The following is an 11,999-nucleotide window of genomic DNA, read 5'->3' on the forward strand; positions in this document are numbered from 1 at the left end:
TGACATATGTGACATGTTACTTGACATGTGAAATTGTAATGTATTTTTAACATATTAAAAATCAACATACTCATAAAATATGTCATATACAATATTGACTAGTAATTCGTAATTACTTGTACCAAAACGGTTTATCTAATTATAAATTTACAACGTCTTGTATTTATAATAAATTATTCATTCAATTTCTATTTCAATTGTTTCGTAAACAAAAATTTTATCCAAGTAATAAAACAATTCGATTACTTAGACCGTATCTAATTTAATCGAATTACAATAAGACACGTTAACTTTACTCACAAAATCATCCGTCAATTTTATGCAACTTAATTAACTCGTATCGACATACGATTAATTAAATAATCAATTAAGAGTATTTCCCTATAGGTATGACCTAAGGGGATCAACTGATCACCACCGTCGCACGACAGTTATGTCAAACTCTAGTGAGCCAATCATTACCGATATGTGTGGACCAGTTGACTGTAAAATATTAAATCTCACATGTATTCTTAAAATGAGATTTAAACATGTGATCATCATGATCGACAGTTGTGATCGCATTATTGTCGGAGGACACATATCCCAACACTACAGAGAAGACCAACATATTGAGAGCCCAAATCACCGGGTTCAAGCAAAGGGATGAATAATCATTATATGAAGCATGAGAGAGATTCAAGGATACTTGTCACTCTTGTCCTCATCATGGACTTAGTGAGTGGTTCCTTGTTCACCAATTTTGGAATGGCTTATATGAAGACTCCCGAAATGTGCTTAATATGGGGTCGAATGGAAGGTTCACCGAGGTTGATGACAACCAAACATAGGCCAAAATTGAAGAGATATCGATTCATAATTCCCAATATAGTAGGCCACGAAAGGCCATTAGAGGAGGAAAGCATGAGGTAGATTCCATAACACAATTGGGTGCTCAACTAAGTGCTCATATTGACACCATCAACTTGAAGTTTGAGAAGGCCATGGCTAAGCTTGACGAAGCTTCCAAATCACCCAAACAACATGTCAATGCTATGATGGCATCATCCTTAATCCCAAATGGAGTGTGTGAGAATTGTGGAACCTTGGGACATGACCAACATGAATGTAGGGCAACAAATGAATAAGTAAATGCTTTCCAAGCATACAAGAATAGCACCCCTTACTCCAACTACTATAATGAGAATACCAAATTCCATCCAAACCTTTCACACAAGAGCCAAAATGTCCAAAATCCTAAACCCACATACACACCACCTCCAATGATAAATACTACTCAAAGACCATACTACAATCAACCCAATGACCAAGCCTTTGATGTTCAAAAAGTGGTCCTCCAAATGCAAAAGGGCCAACAAGATTTCTTTGCTCAAATGCAAAGGGATAGCCAAGCCAAAGAAACCACCATCAACAATATCCTAACTCACACCAAAATATTGGAGACTCAATTGCCTCAATTAGCATCTTCTAGCTCCCAAAGACAGAAGGGGCAATTAACTCCTCAAGGTAATCCTCCCACAAGACATGAGACTATTAATGCTATCCACTTGAGGAGTGGCATAAGATATGAGGGGTCAAAGATGTCAATTGAAGAAGGAATTGTTGAAGAGAATGGCAAGCAAAGTAATGTGATTGAGCCACTAAGGAGAAATCCTAAGGTGGTAGAGACAACAACCAATGACTAATCAAAGAAGATAAATGAAGAGAAGGTTAAGGAAATTTAGAAAGAGCCTATTGTGATTAGACTTCCATTCCCAAGTCGCCAAGCTAAGCCCAAGTTTGATGAGTAACTTGGAAAGTTTATGGAGATTGTGAAGAACTTAGAGGTTTCTAGCCATTCACGGAGCTAATCCATCATGTTCCGGCCTATGCAAAGTACATGAAAGACATCCTTACCAAGAAGAAGTCCATCCGAAAGTTGGAAACCATTGCCTTCACTAAGGTGTGTAGTGCAATTCTACAAGGGACGATGAATTTGAGGGATTGGTTAATCCCTAAATTGGGAATTCTATGAACCTAGAACAAGGCTTGATGGATCCTTGTCAACGCTTTAACTCGGACTACCACAATGAAGACGACAATATGCAAGGGTCTATGGAAGACCTTTACCATGAGAATGAACAAGCCTTTGACTACTTCTACAAGGTGTTGAGCAACATCAACAACACCTTGGCTTTCCCTCCTTAACACCTCTCACAAGAAGGAGAGTTTGGTAGAGTCATCACTAAACCACCATTTGTAAATATTCCAACCTCTTAACTTGCATTTCATTTAACATGTACATTACTCATTTTTGCATTGCACTTTACATGCTTTGTTTATTAACTTGTGTGACATGAGAGCAAGTGAGGGAGGGATTTTAATGTTCTTCAAATGTGTAGTGTTTGATGATCGTGTGGGAAAGCACATGCCTAAGCTAATCAAGCCTTTGTAATGCTACACAAGAAGATTTGAAGAAGAAAAGAAGAATAAATCACACGGGGTGAAAACGCCCAGTAGCAGACCTGAGTTTATGGGGACTGGGAAAGGGCTGCAAAGTGGAATCTGCTCTGTGAAAGAATATGCCCGAGCCGAGCTCAAGTCGAGCGAGCCAATGCTCAAGACGCCCGACCTCAGCTCAGGTCGTGGGATTTGAAGGAGCTATCTAATTGTAAAATTCGCACTAGAAGACAATCTACCCGTCTCTAGCACAAGTCGAGCGAGCCAAGAGAAAATTCGCCTGACTTGCCTTCAAGATGCCCGTTTCCAAAGCCCTTCAGAAAGTAGATTTTCCACTGTCCAAAAATCCGCCCGACTTGCCCTTAAGTCGCCCGTCCCGACCTGTTATATCACCAATCACAGGACCAAAACCCATGTTCTTCATTTCATTTCACTTCATTCAAACACAAACACCATTATTTCCCTCACTTGAACCTTCAAAACTTCATCCAAAAAAACCAATCTCTCATCCAAATTAACCCAAATCAAGTCCAAACTTGCTCAAAACAAAAGTAAATCACTCCTTCATCAACATAAGACCATTCAAACAACAATTTCTCAAAAAAATCAATCAATTCTTCAAGGGTTAGGTGAAAATTCAAAAATTCCCAAATTGATTGGGCATTCAATTGAAACTTGAAGAAAGAAGCATTCAAGCATTTACTTGGTGTGTTGATACAAGAAGGAAATCAATGGCAAGGATCAAGGAATAAATCAAGGCAACAAAAATACCAACATTGTCGAAAAGACCACAAGCTCTAGCATCCAAAGCAATGGTCTTGGTACAAAGGGAGCAAGCTACTACTTCAACCTTCAATGCTATTGAGGAAGCTACTAATTCTATCCTGAAAGTAGAACAATTGAAGAACTATCCAAAGGTAACTTTTTTATCCGATAAACATAAGCTTGCATTTGAATCCCTTACTAAGAAAAATATTTTAGCTACAAAATTTGTATGTCAAGATGCTTTGAGAAATTTGGGTGTCCTTGAACAAACAAAGGCATTTTTCGAGTCCATGGGGTTAGCAACCCTCTTTGAAATGAATGAATTGACATACCCCTCCTTGACTTTGGAGTTCATTAGCTCCTTGAGGGAGTATAAGGTTGAGACTCGAAATTATGTAGAATTTCGTCTCGAAAACAAGACTAGAACGATGCTCAAAGGTTAATTTGGTGAAGTATTAGGGCTTGAGAACCATGACTGGTTCACAAAGAAGCCATAGGAATTTGATGCCGAACCAATTTGGCTAGCTCCGGTCATAAGTTCACTACTTTCAAAGAGTGGCATGCCTTGTACATTCATCATCCGGGTATAAGGTATTGGCACAAGTTCGTGGCAAACACATTGATTAGTAGGAAAGAAGCCAATCACTTGACGGAATTAGACTTTGTTTAGTCTTTCTTGAATGTTGGTGGGAAACCCAAGAGTGATTATAATGTTCTTCAACTATTGATAAAAAGATTGTTGGATATTGAGAATGGGAAGGATGGTGCGGCCTTTATTGTTAATGGAGGCTTGGTCACGAGGTTGGCAAGACATTTTAACCCGGATTTCAACAAGGATAACACCTATAAATCGGTTGAAGGAAGCCACCTTCTTGACATGGGCAACATGATTCACAAGTTTCAATGGGTCAAGCACGATAGCTTGGACCATAACTACGAGTGGCTCATCAACGATGCCAAGTCCATTTTCTTACCAAGTAATATTTGCCGCATCTCCACCCACCGGACCAACTATCTCATCCCCGTTTCCGAGCAAGCCGAGACCATCATCAAGCAACAACAACAACCAAGAGAAGAACCTTCCTCCTCTATTGTTACACCACCTTATCCCTTTGCCTACCAGGAGTTCAAATCTAATGGTGCTATGGCGGGCAATGACTACTTGACCCAACTAATGCAATACATGCATAAAGAAGCTTACCATGATCGCCCAATATCCAACCCTCTACCATCTTTCTAGGCAAGGACTCCTTGATCCTTCGAGTTCTTTGCCGGATTGGGTGGATAGGAAAGTGTTCTTTCCTAATACTTCTCAAGATGAAGAAAGGGATACAAGGAGAAAGGAGGAAGTTGATGATGAGAGCGGGGAAGATAGTGGGTCTTGCCAAGATGATGAGGAAGAAGAGCAAAGTTCAAGTTCAAGTGAAAAGAATGCCGATGAAACTGTAACACCCCCATACACCAAGGTGCCTTACCAGGACCACCTAATGCATGGAAGTGCTACAATCTCGGTTACCCGAGGTAATGAATATAAAATAAACCATAAAAGAACGTACATTAATATATAAGTTTAAGTGATTACATAACAAAGCCAACTCTAAAGTAAAGCACAACTGTTCTAAAACCAAACTACAACTAAAGTAACAAAAGGTCTCATGATAATACAGCGGAAGACCACTATCAGACTCGTGGCGACTCCATCCCCAGCTAATCCCGCACGCATCCATAGTATACCTGCTAGACAACTGCTCACCACCCCCGAATGGATCACCACAGTTTTTAAAACATTTAAACGGGGTCAGTTACTGATTACACAAAACAAGATACACAATACATAAGATACATCACACAAATCACCCCAAACTCCGTCACAACTCCACACACCTGACTACACACTAAATTGTGTAGTCCTGCCAGAATACCCATCACAACAGATATTACTCGCCGCCAGTGGGGGACCGCGGCCGTACCCACCTAAGCCCCGCTCATCTCATCCGAGCGATAACTCATGTTCATTAATGTGCACATCCCCTCCTGTGGCGGGTTCCACAAAGGGCGAATCAAGGGCGTGAATCCACTCTCGGAAGTGACTCCACTCAGACGAGGACGCACCTCGAGAACCACAAACAATTCTACAACCAACCACATTATACAACAACAATTTCCAATTACCAATTCCAATACAATGTGATTCAACAACATTAAACAACCATCAACAACAACTATGTAATCAATAACTGAGTAGGGAAACTGAGTAGGGAAACCCTACCTGAAAAAGCAATCACCAAGATCGTCACAATCAGCTAATCAAAATCGCTCTTTAATACAATCACCTCCTATCAAACATACAATCATACAATCACCATCAAATAAACAAAATACTCCTAAAACCACTAATTTACCCAATTAGGGTTTCAACCAAATCAATGAAACAACATAAAAACTATACTAAGATCTTATCTACAATACAAAGGTCTCAACGGCGTGAAGAACACAACGATCCGACGACTCTAGCCCTTAGGATTTGATAGCAATGAGAGAGAGAGAGAGAAGCAACGTAACTTTGTGTTATCTTTGTGAAGTTTAGAACACTAGTAGAAAAAACCCCTACAATGGCGGTCGAAAATGACCTTTAATGGCGGTTTTTAAAGGTTTTGGGTGCGTCATATATCACAGAGTCGAATATAATTTTGCAGTGATTGTACAACCGCCACTATAGCTCTCACACGGTGGCGGTTGTTAAAAAAACTGCCATTATAGACTTATATAAAACGGCGGTTGTCAGATATGAATCGCCACTATAACTCGCTTATAGTGGCGGTCATTGTTTGAAAACCGCCATCATAGATATTTTAATAAGAACTTTGAATCACAAACCGCCACAACACGATAATATAAGGTCGGTTCTTGTTAAAGAACCACCACCAAAGGTAATTATGACGGCGGTTGTTAGTAATGAACCGTCACTAAAGTTAAACTAATAGTGGCGTTCCATATTTAAGAACTGCCACCATAGATTGATATTTTAAAAAAAAAATTATTTACTACCAAAATATTGGTAGCAATGACCTATATATTTGACAAGCCAACGAACTTGCATATTATCCGATAGAACAATAATGTCGATGTTTTTATATCCAAGTATATAAATAATCACATACACGCCTTAGTTAATAAACTAGTCAGTATTTCTTGTTAATGGATGCAAAATACGGACTTTGTCTACGATAAACCCCCATCAGTCACAAATGGTAAAAATAAAATCTTGAGGATGAGAGAGAAAACGTAGAGCGAGAAACCTCCCTTTGTTTTTCGGTTAGTTTAGCATAATCTTCAAGCAATGGCTAGATCTAAGAAAAACAACAAAAATCCTCAAAATTCAACGATTTCACATCAAAAAAACACGAAAAATTCACAAAAAACAGTAGATATTAGTCTGAATTCATCATCTAAGAAAGGAAAATCACATCACAGACAGTTGCAATTTCATCGCAGGAACTTGAAGAAGACTTAGAGATGATACTAGAGGAGGAAGAAATCTATCAAGATGAACCAGTTCCGCAAATTCCAGCAACAACGAACGTCCGACCGATGATACAAATTACTAAGGAGGATGTTCTTAGGGAGATCTGATTCGGTCATCCTCTGTTTTTGTTATGTGCTTGGTGCGAATCCTCCGAGTTCGGTACTCCTTTGGGTTTATCAACCGCGTATGGAAAGCTCAGGGTATTGATAAAATTTCTTTTATGCCTAATGGTATTTTCCTAGTCAGATTTAAGACTAAAGAACAACAACAATTTGTTCTGAATAATGGCCATTTACTTTTCGATAACAAGCCTGTTATTGTTAAGGAATGGACACAGGATACTGAGTTAATCAAGCATGATGTTAAAAGATTTCCAATTTGGATGAAATTATATGGCTTGGATGTCAAGTATTGGGGTCTAGAGTGCCTGAAGAAATTAAGTGGAGTGGTAGGCAGTTTCATTAAGTGTGATGATGTTACCTTTCACAGGAATTTCATAGGGTTTGCTAGAATAATGATTGAGGTGGATGTTGGTCAAGAGTTCCCTGATGTTATTACATTTCTTAATGAACATGGAGTGTCTAAGCAGCTTAAGGTAGTGTATGACTGGCTCCCTTTGCAGTGCACTGCTTGTAAGGGCTTAGGACATCTGACTGAAAACTGTAGGAAGGGGATGACCAAACCTGTGAGTCGGAAAATCTGGAAACCTAAGGTAGTACTGTGCGACGGCGCAGAAAGTTGCTCCTAAACCAAGTCTGAAAGCACTGTACGGGTTCTGTGCGGCTCCTATACCTAGGACTCCCAAGTCCACTGCAGTGGTTATGACTCCAGTTGTAGTGCCTACAATCCCATTGGTGGAGAGCTCCCTCCCTAGGAGATTCTTAACCAGGCTGATGAGGAATGATAGGGGTGAAAAGAGGACGTTTACACCAGGTGTCATAACACCAGGGGGAGTGTCTTTTATGGAATCATTGTCTCAATCGTTGCAGAAAACAAGATTGGGGATAATTGAGAATAGAGTAGTTGAAAAAGGTGGTCCTAGCAAGCCTACTGTGGACAATGGATAAGTGTTGCGTATGGAATGTTAGAGGAATGAATAACCCTACAATGCAACAAGAAATAAAGAGAAGCTTAATATTAAATAAAGTGGGGTTATGTGGTTTGTTAGAAACAAAAATAAGAAGTAGTAATGGTAATAAAGTAAGGAATAATTTAGGTGATCATTGGGCTATTTGCACTAATAGTACTTTACATAGAGGTGGACGCATCTGGCTTTTGTGGGAACCTACTGCCTATGATATTAATATTTTGGATGTTCAGATTCAGAGTATTCACTTTCAGGTGATTGATAAAATCAGAAGGAAAAACTTCTGGATGACTGTTGTGTATGGTTTGAACAAAGCTGCTGAAAGGATTCCTTTATGGGATAGCTTAAGGAAATATCATAGTATGATTCAGGGTCCTTGGATTGTTCTTTGGGGACTTTAATTCGTGATGGCGAGTTAATGAAAGAATAGGTGGGGCTCCTATTTCTCATGTTTGAGATTAGGCATATCTTGCAGACTATTCAGGATATCGCTATCTCGATCTCGGATGCAAAGGGGCTTTTTCACCTGGAATAACAAACATGAGCATCAGTCCAAAGTTTATAGCAGATTGGATATGGTGTTCATCAATGCTGACTGGATGGATAGCTTTTCTGATAGCTATGTTCACTTTCTACCTGAGGGAATGTTTGACAATTGTCCAGGTCTCATTTACCTTGAAGAAGAAAGAACAAAGAAAGGGAGTTCGTTTAAGTATTATAATTGTTGGGGTTAGTGTCCTTAACAGTTAGTGCAAGGACTTATAAACCTCTAAAAGGATCAAAGGGCATACTTTGGTATTATTATCAGTTGATCCACGTTTATCAATAACGGTTGGCTTGCTAGATAAGTTTGACGTTATTGTCATACAGATGGCGGTGATCAACTGGTCCCTAAAAGTCACACCTATAGGATACGTTCGGGAGACGTGACAGTATGGAAATCTTGTCATGTAGATGCCAAAATTGACTAACCGGTTATCGAGTTATTTGACTAGTAATTAGTCAAATATGTGATGTTGAGATATTATATTTAATATGGATTAAATATCATGGGCTAAAAGCGAATTAACGTTAATTCGTAAAATTAAATATAAGCGATTTATATTTAATTAAATGTATATTGAATGTAATTATACAACATGTTTTGTCGGACACGTATTAATAATTTGACTAACCCGTATTATTAGGTGATGCCTTAATTTTCGATAACCTAGATGATTTATGATCGACCGTGTCATATGCATTTAGGATTTGGTCGTACCATGAGTTAGAAATGAGAGAAAGTGGAAAGCCCACTCTCCTCATTGAGAGCTCACGGCCGAGCCATACAAAGAGGGAGTCTCTCCTCTTTGTAACCTAATCATTCTTTCACAAAAGAAATTAGGGTTTCGAGAACAGTGCCTCTCAAAATTCGGATCTCTCATCCAGTGAAAAACTCACATCAGTTCTCCCAATATTGCAAGGCAATCGGAGAACACTGTTCTAGCACAAGGGCATATCTCGGACAAGGTCTTGGGTGCAACAATTAGGAGGGAATCTGGTTTGATTTCTGTTCTTTACGCCGTTCATCAAGGACCCGAGGTTGATTTCTTGTTCCTTATCGTTTTTATGTTTTATGACAATATTCACATGTAAATTTTACGTTATAGTCCTACAATTAAAGGGGTAGTATACGGATATTAACCCACAATAATATGTGGTCGTTGGCCCCTAACTACCATGATATTATTAGGACTGGTTGGCAACAATCAGTGCAGGGCACTCCTATGTTCAGAGTAGTCCAGAAGTTGAGAGGGCTAAAAGCTGGGTTAAGAATGTTGAATAGAGACCATTTTGCTGACATTAAAAACCTTACCCATGTAGCTGAACTGTCTCTGAACCACTTTCAACATCTGTTGGTTGATGACCCACTGAATGAGGATTTGTGTCACTCTGAAAGAGAATGTGCAAGGAATTTAGAGGAATTATTGCAGGCCAGAGATCAGTGTCTGAGACAGAAAGCTAAGGGAGACTGGATGCAGTATGGAGATGATAATACGGCCTTTTTCCATGCTAGCATTAAACATAGAAGGGCTAAAAATAGAGTGTATTAGGTGAAGGATGTCAATAATCAATTATGCTCTACCCCTGAAACCATCCAGAAAGCCTTTGAGGAGTATTATGAGACTATGCTAGGCTCCTCTAAATGTGTGAAACCTCTCAACAAGAGGATTGTTAAGTTTGGGAATTGTTTGACTCCTGAACATTGTGCTTTATTGATTGCTCCTGTCACTAGGGAAGAAGTCAGGAGTGCTATGTTTAGCATTCCAGGAACAAAAGCCCCAGGGCCTGATGGGTATAGTAGTCAGTTTTTCAAGGATAACTGGAGTGTTGTTGGAGCTGATGTAATTTCTGCTGTTCAGAGTGCTTTTCAGTCTGGGGAAGTTTTGAAACAGTGTAATGCCACCATCATTACTCTTATCCCAAAGGTCCCCAAACCTGAGAATGTCATGCAATTTAGGCCCATTGCCTGTTGCAACACAATGTACAAATGCCTCTCTAAAGTGATATATAACAGATTGGGGAAGGTACTACCTCATATTATCAACCCCTCTCAAAGTGCTTTTGTGAATGGAAGGGATATTGCAGGGAATATTCTGATTTGCCAGGATTTGGTTAGATTGTATAAGAGAAAGAGTTGCTCTCCTAGAATTTTGATGAAATTGGACCTACAAAAGGCTTATGATTCAGTGGAATGGGCTTTTGTAGAGGATATGTTGAGAGCCACTGGTTTCCCTGATCAGTTTACCAAGCTCCTGGTTCAATGCTTCACCACTCCCTCTTTCTCTTTGTCTATTAATGGTGAAAGCTTTGGATATTTTAGAGGCAAAAGAGGACTTAGACAGGGGGATCCCTTATCACCCCTGCTATTCACTCTTTGCCTAGAATATCTCAGTAGAATTTTGTCAGTGACTCAAAAACATAGCAGCTTCAAATTTCATCCACTCTGCAATAGAATTAAATTGTCCCACTTATGCTTTGCTGATGATCTCATCCTCTTTTGCAAAGGAGATAGAGCTTCTGTAGGGTTGATGCTACAAGCCTTTAAGATGTTCTCAAAATCTTCTGGTTTGTCCATGAATTGCAGTAAATCAAACTTCTACTATAATGGTATTGATGCTCAGTTGGTGAATGATATTGAGAGAGCCACTGGTATGAAAAGAGGAACTGTTCCATTCAAATACTTGGGGGTGACAGTCTCTCAAAAACGTCTGTCTGTACTGGTTTGCAATATACTGGTGGATAAGATAGTTGAAAGGATCAGGAGTCTGGGGTCAAGGAAGCTTTCTTACGCTGGACGACTGATCTTGATAAAAGCAGTGCTCAGTTCCTTGCACAGTTATTGGTTTAGGATTTTTATCCTCCCCAAAACTGTCGTTGGCAAACTAGAGGCTATTTCCAGATCTTTCTTGTGGTATGGTAATGATAGCAAGGAGAGCCCAATGCTTGTTTCTTGGGAAACAGTTTGCAGAGAAAGGAAGCAGGGGGGCCTAGGGATAAGAGATTTTCATGCCTGGAATCTCGCGTCCATAGGTAAATATGCTTGGTGGGTGGCTCAAAAGACTGACCACCTTTGGGTCAAATGGGTGCATGCCATCTACATCAAGAATTCCAAATGGGAAGAGTATGAACCAGGAGTTAACAGTAGCTGGGCTTGGCGTAAAATATGCCAGGTCAAACATTTACTTAAAGATTACATTTTCGGAGCGAGATGTAGAACATTATAACGCCGGATAGGGTATCGATTCTTTGAAACCAGATATGGACAAGGTGACGTGGTATCCATGGGTGCTAAATCAGTGGATCATTCCTAAATAGGCTTTCTTGTGTTGGTTGATTGCTCATCAGAGATTAACAACTCAGGATAGGCTGCTTAGAATGCACATTATTCAGAGTAACATGTGTTTTACGTGTGGATTACAAGAAGAGTCTCATGAGCATCTCTTCTTCTCATGTGCTTTCGTCAAAGATGCGAGAGATTTAATTGCTAATTGGTGTATGATTGAGTTGCCATGTTCAGAGGTGATTGATGGTGGGTTCGATTGCGAGACCATAGTGCTTGCGGGGAAGAAGATTATAGCGTGAGATGATATTAGCCAAAGCATAATGTATAATATCCTGGAATGTACGAAATGTTAGCGG

At 39.6% G+C, this 11,999-nt stretch overlaps 1 protein-coding gene and 1 non-coding gene across 2 annotated transcripts; one reads left to right on the forward strand and one right to left on the reverse strand.

Annotated features, from left to right (window-relative positions):
• Window positions 1–608: 608 nt before the first annotated feature.
• LOC141658166 (small nucleolar RNA R71) lies at window positions 609–715 on the reverse strand. The gene has a single exon (XR_012549068.1). It is a non-coding gene; the product is annotated as a small nucleolar RNA R71 (small nucleolar RNA).
• A 7,107-nt stretch (window positions 716–7,822) lies between these two features.
• On the forward strand, window positions 7,823–9,910 carry LOC141655452 (uncharacterized). The gene is made up of 3 exons (XM_074462532.1): window positions 7,823–8,189; window positions 8,293–8,480; window positions 9,575–9,910. The coding sequence occupies exons 1-3, from the start codon at window positions 7,823–7,825 to the stop codon at window positions 9,908–9,910; spliced, it is 891 nt and encodes a 296-aa protein (XP_074318633.1).
• Window positions 9,911–11,999: the final 2,089 nt, after the last annotated feature.

This window comes from Silene latifolia, chromosome 5, assembly GCF_048544455.1.
Source record: "Silene latifolia isolate original U9 population chromosome 5, ASM4854445v1, whole genome shotgun sequence".
Classification (NCBI taxonomy): domain Eukaryota; kingdom Viridiplantae; phylum Streptophyta; class Magnoliopsida; order Caryophyllales; family Caryophyllaceae; genus Silene; species Silene latifolia.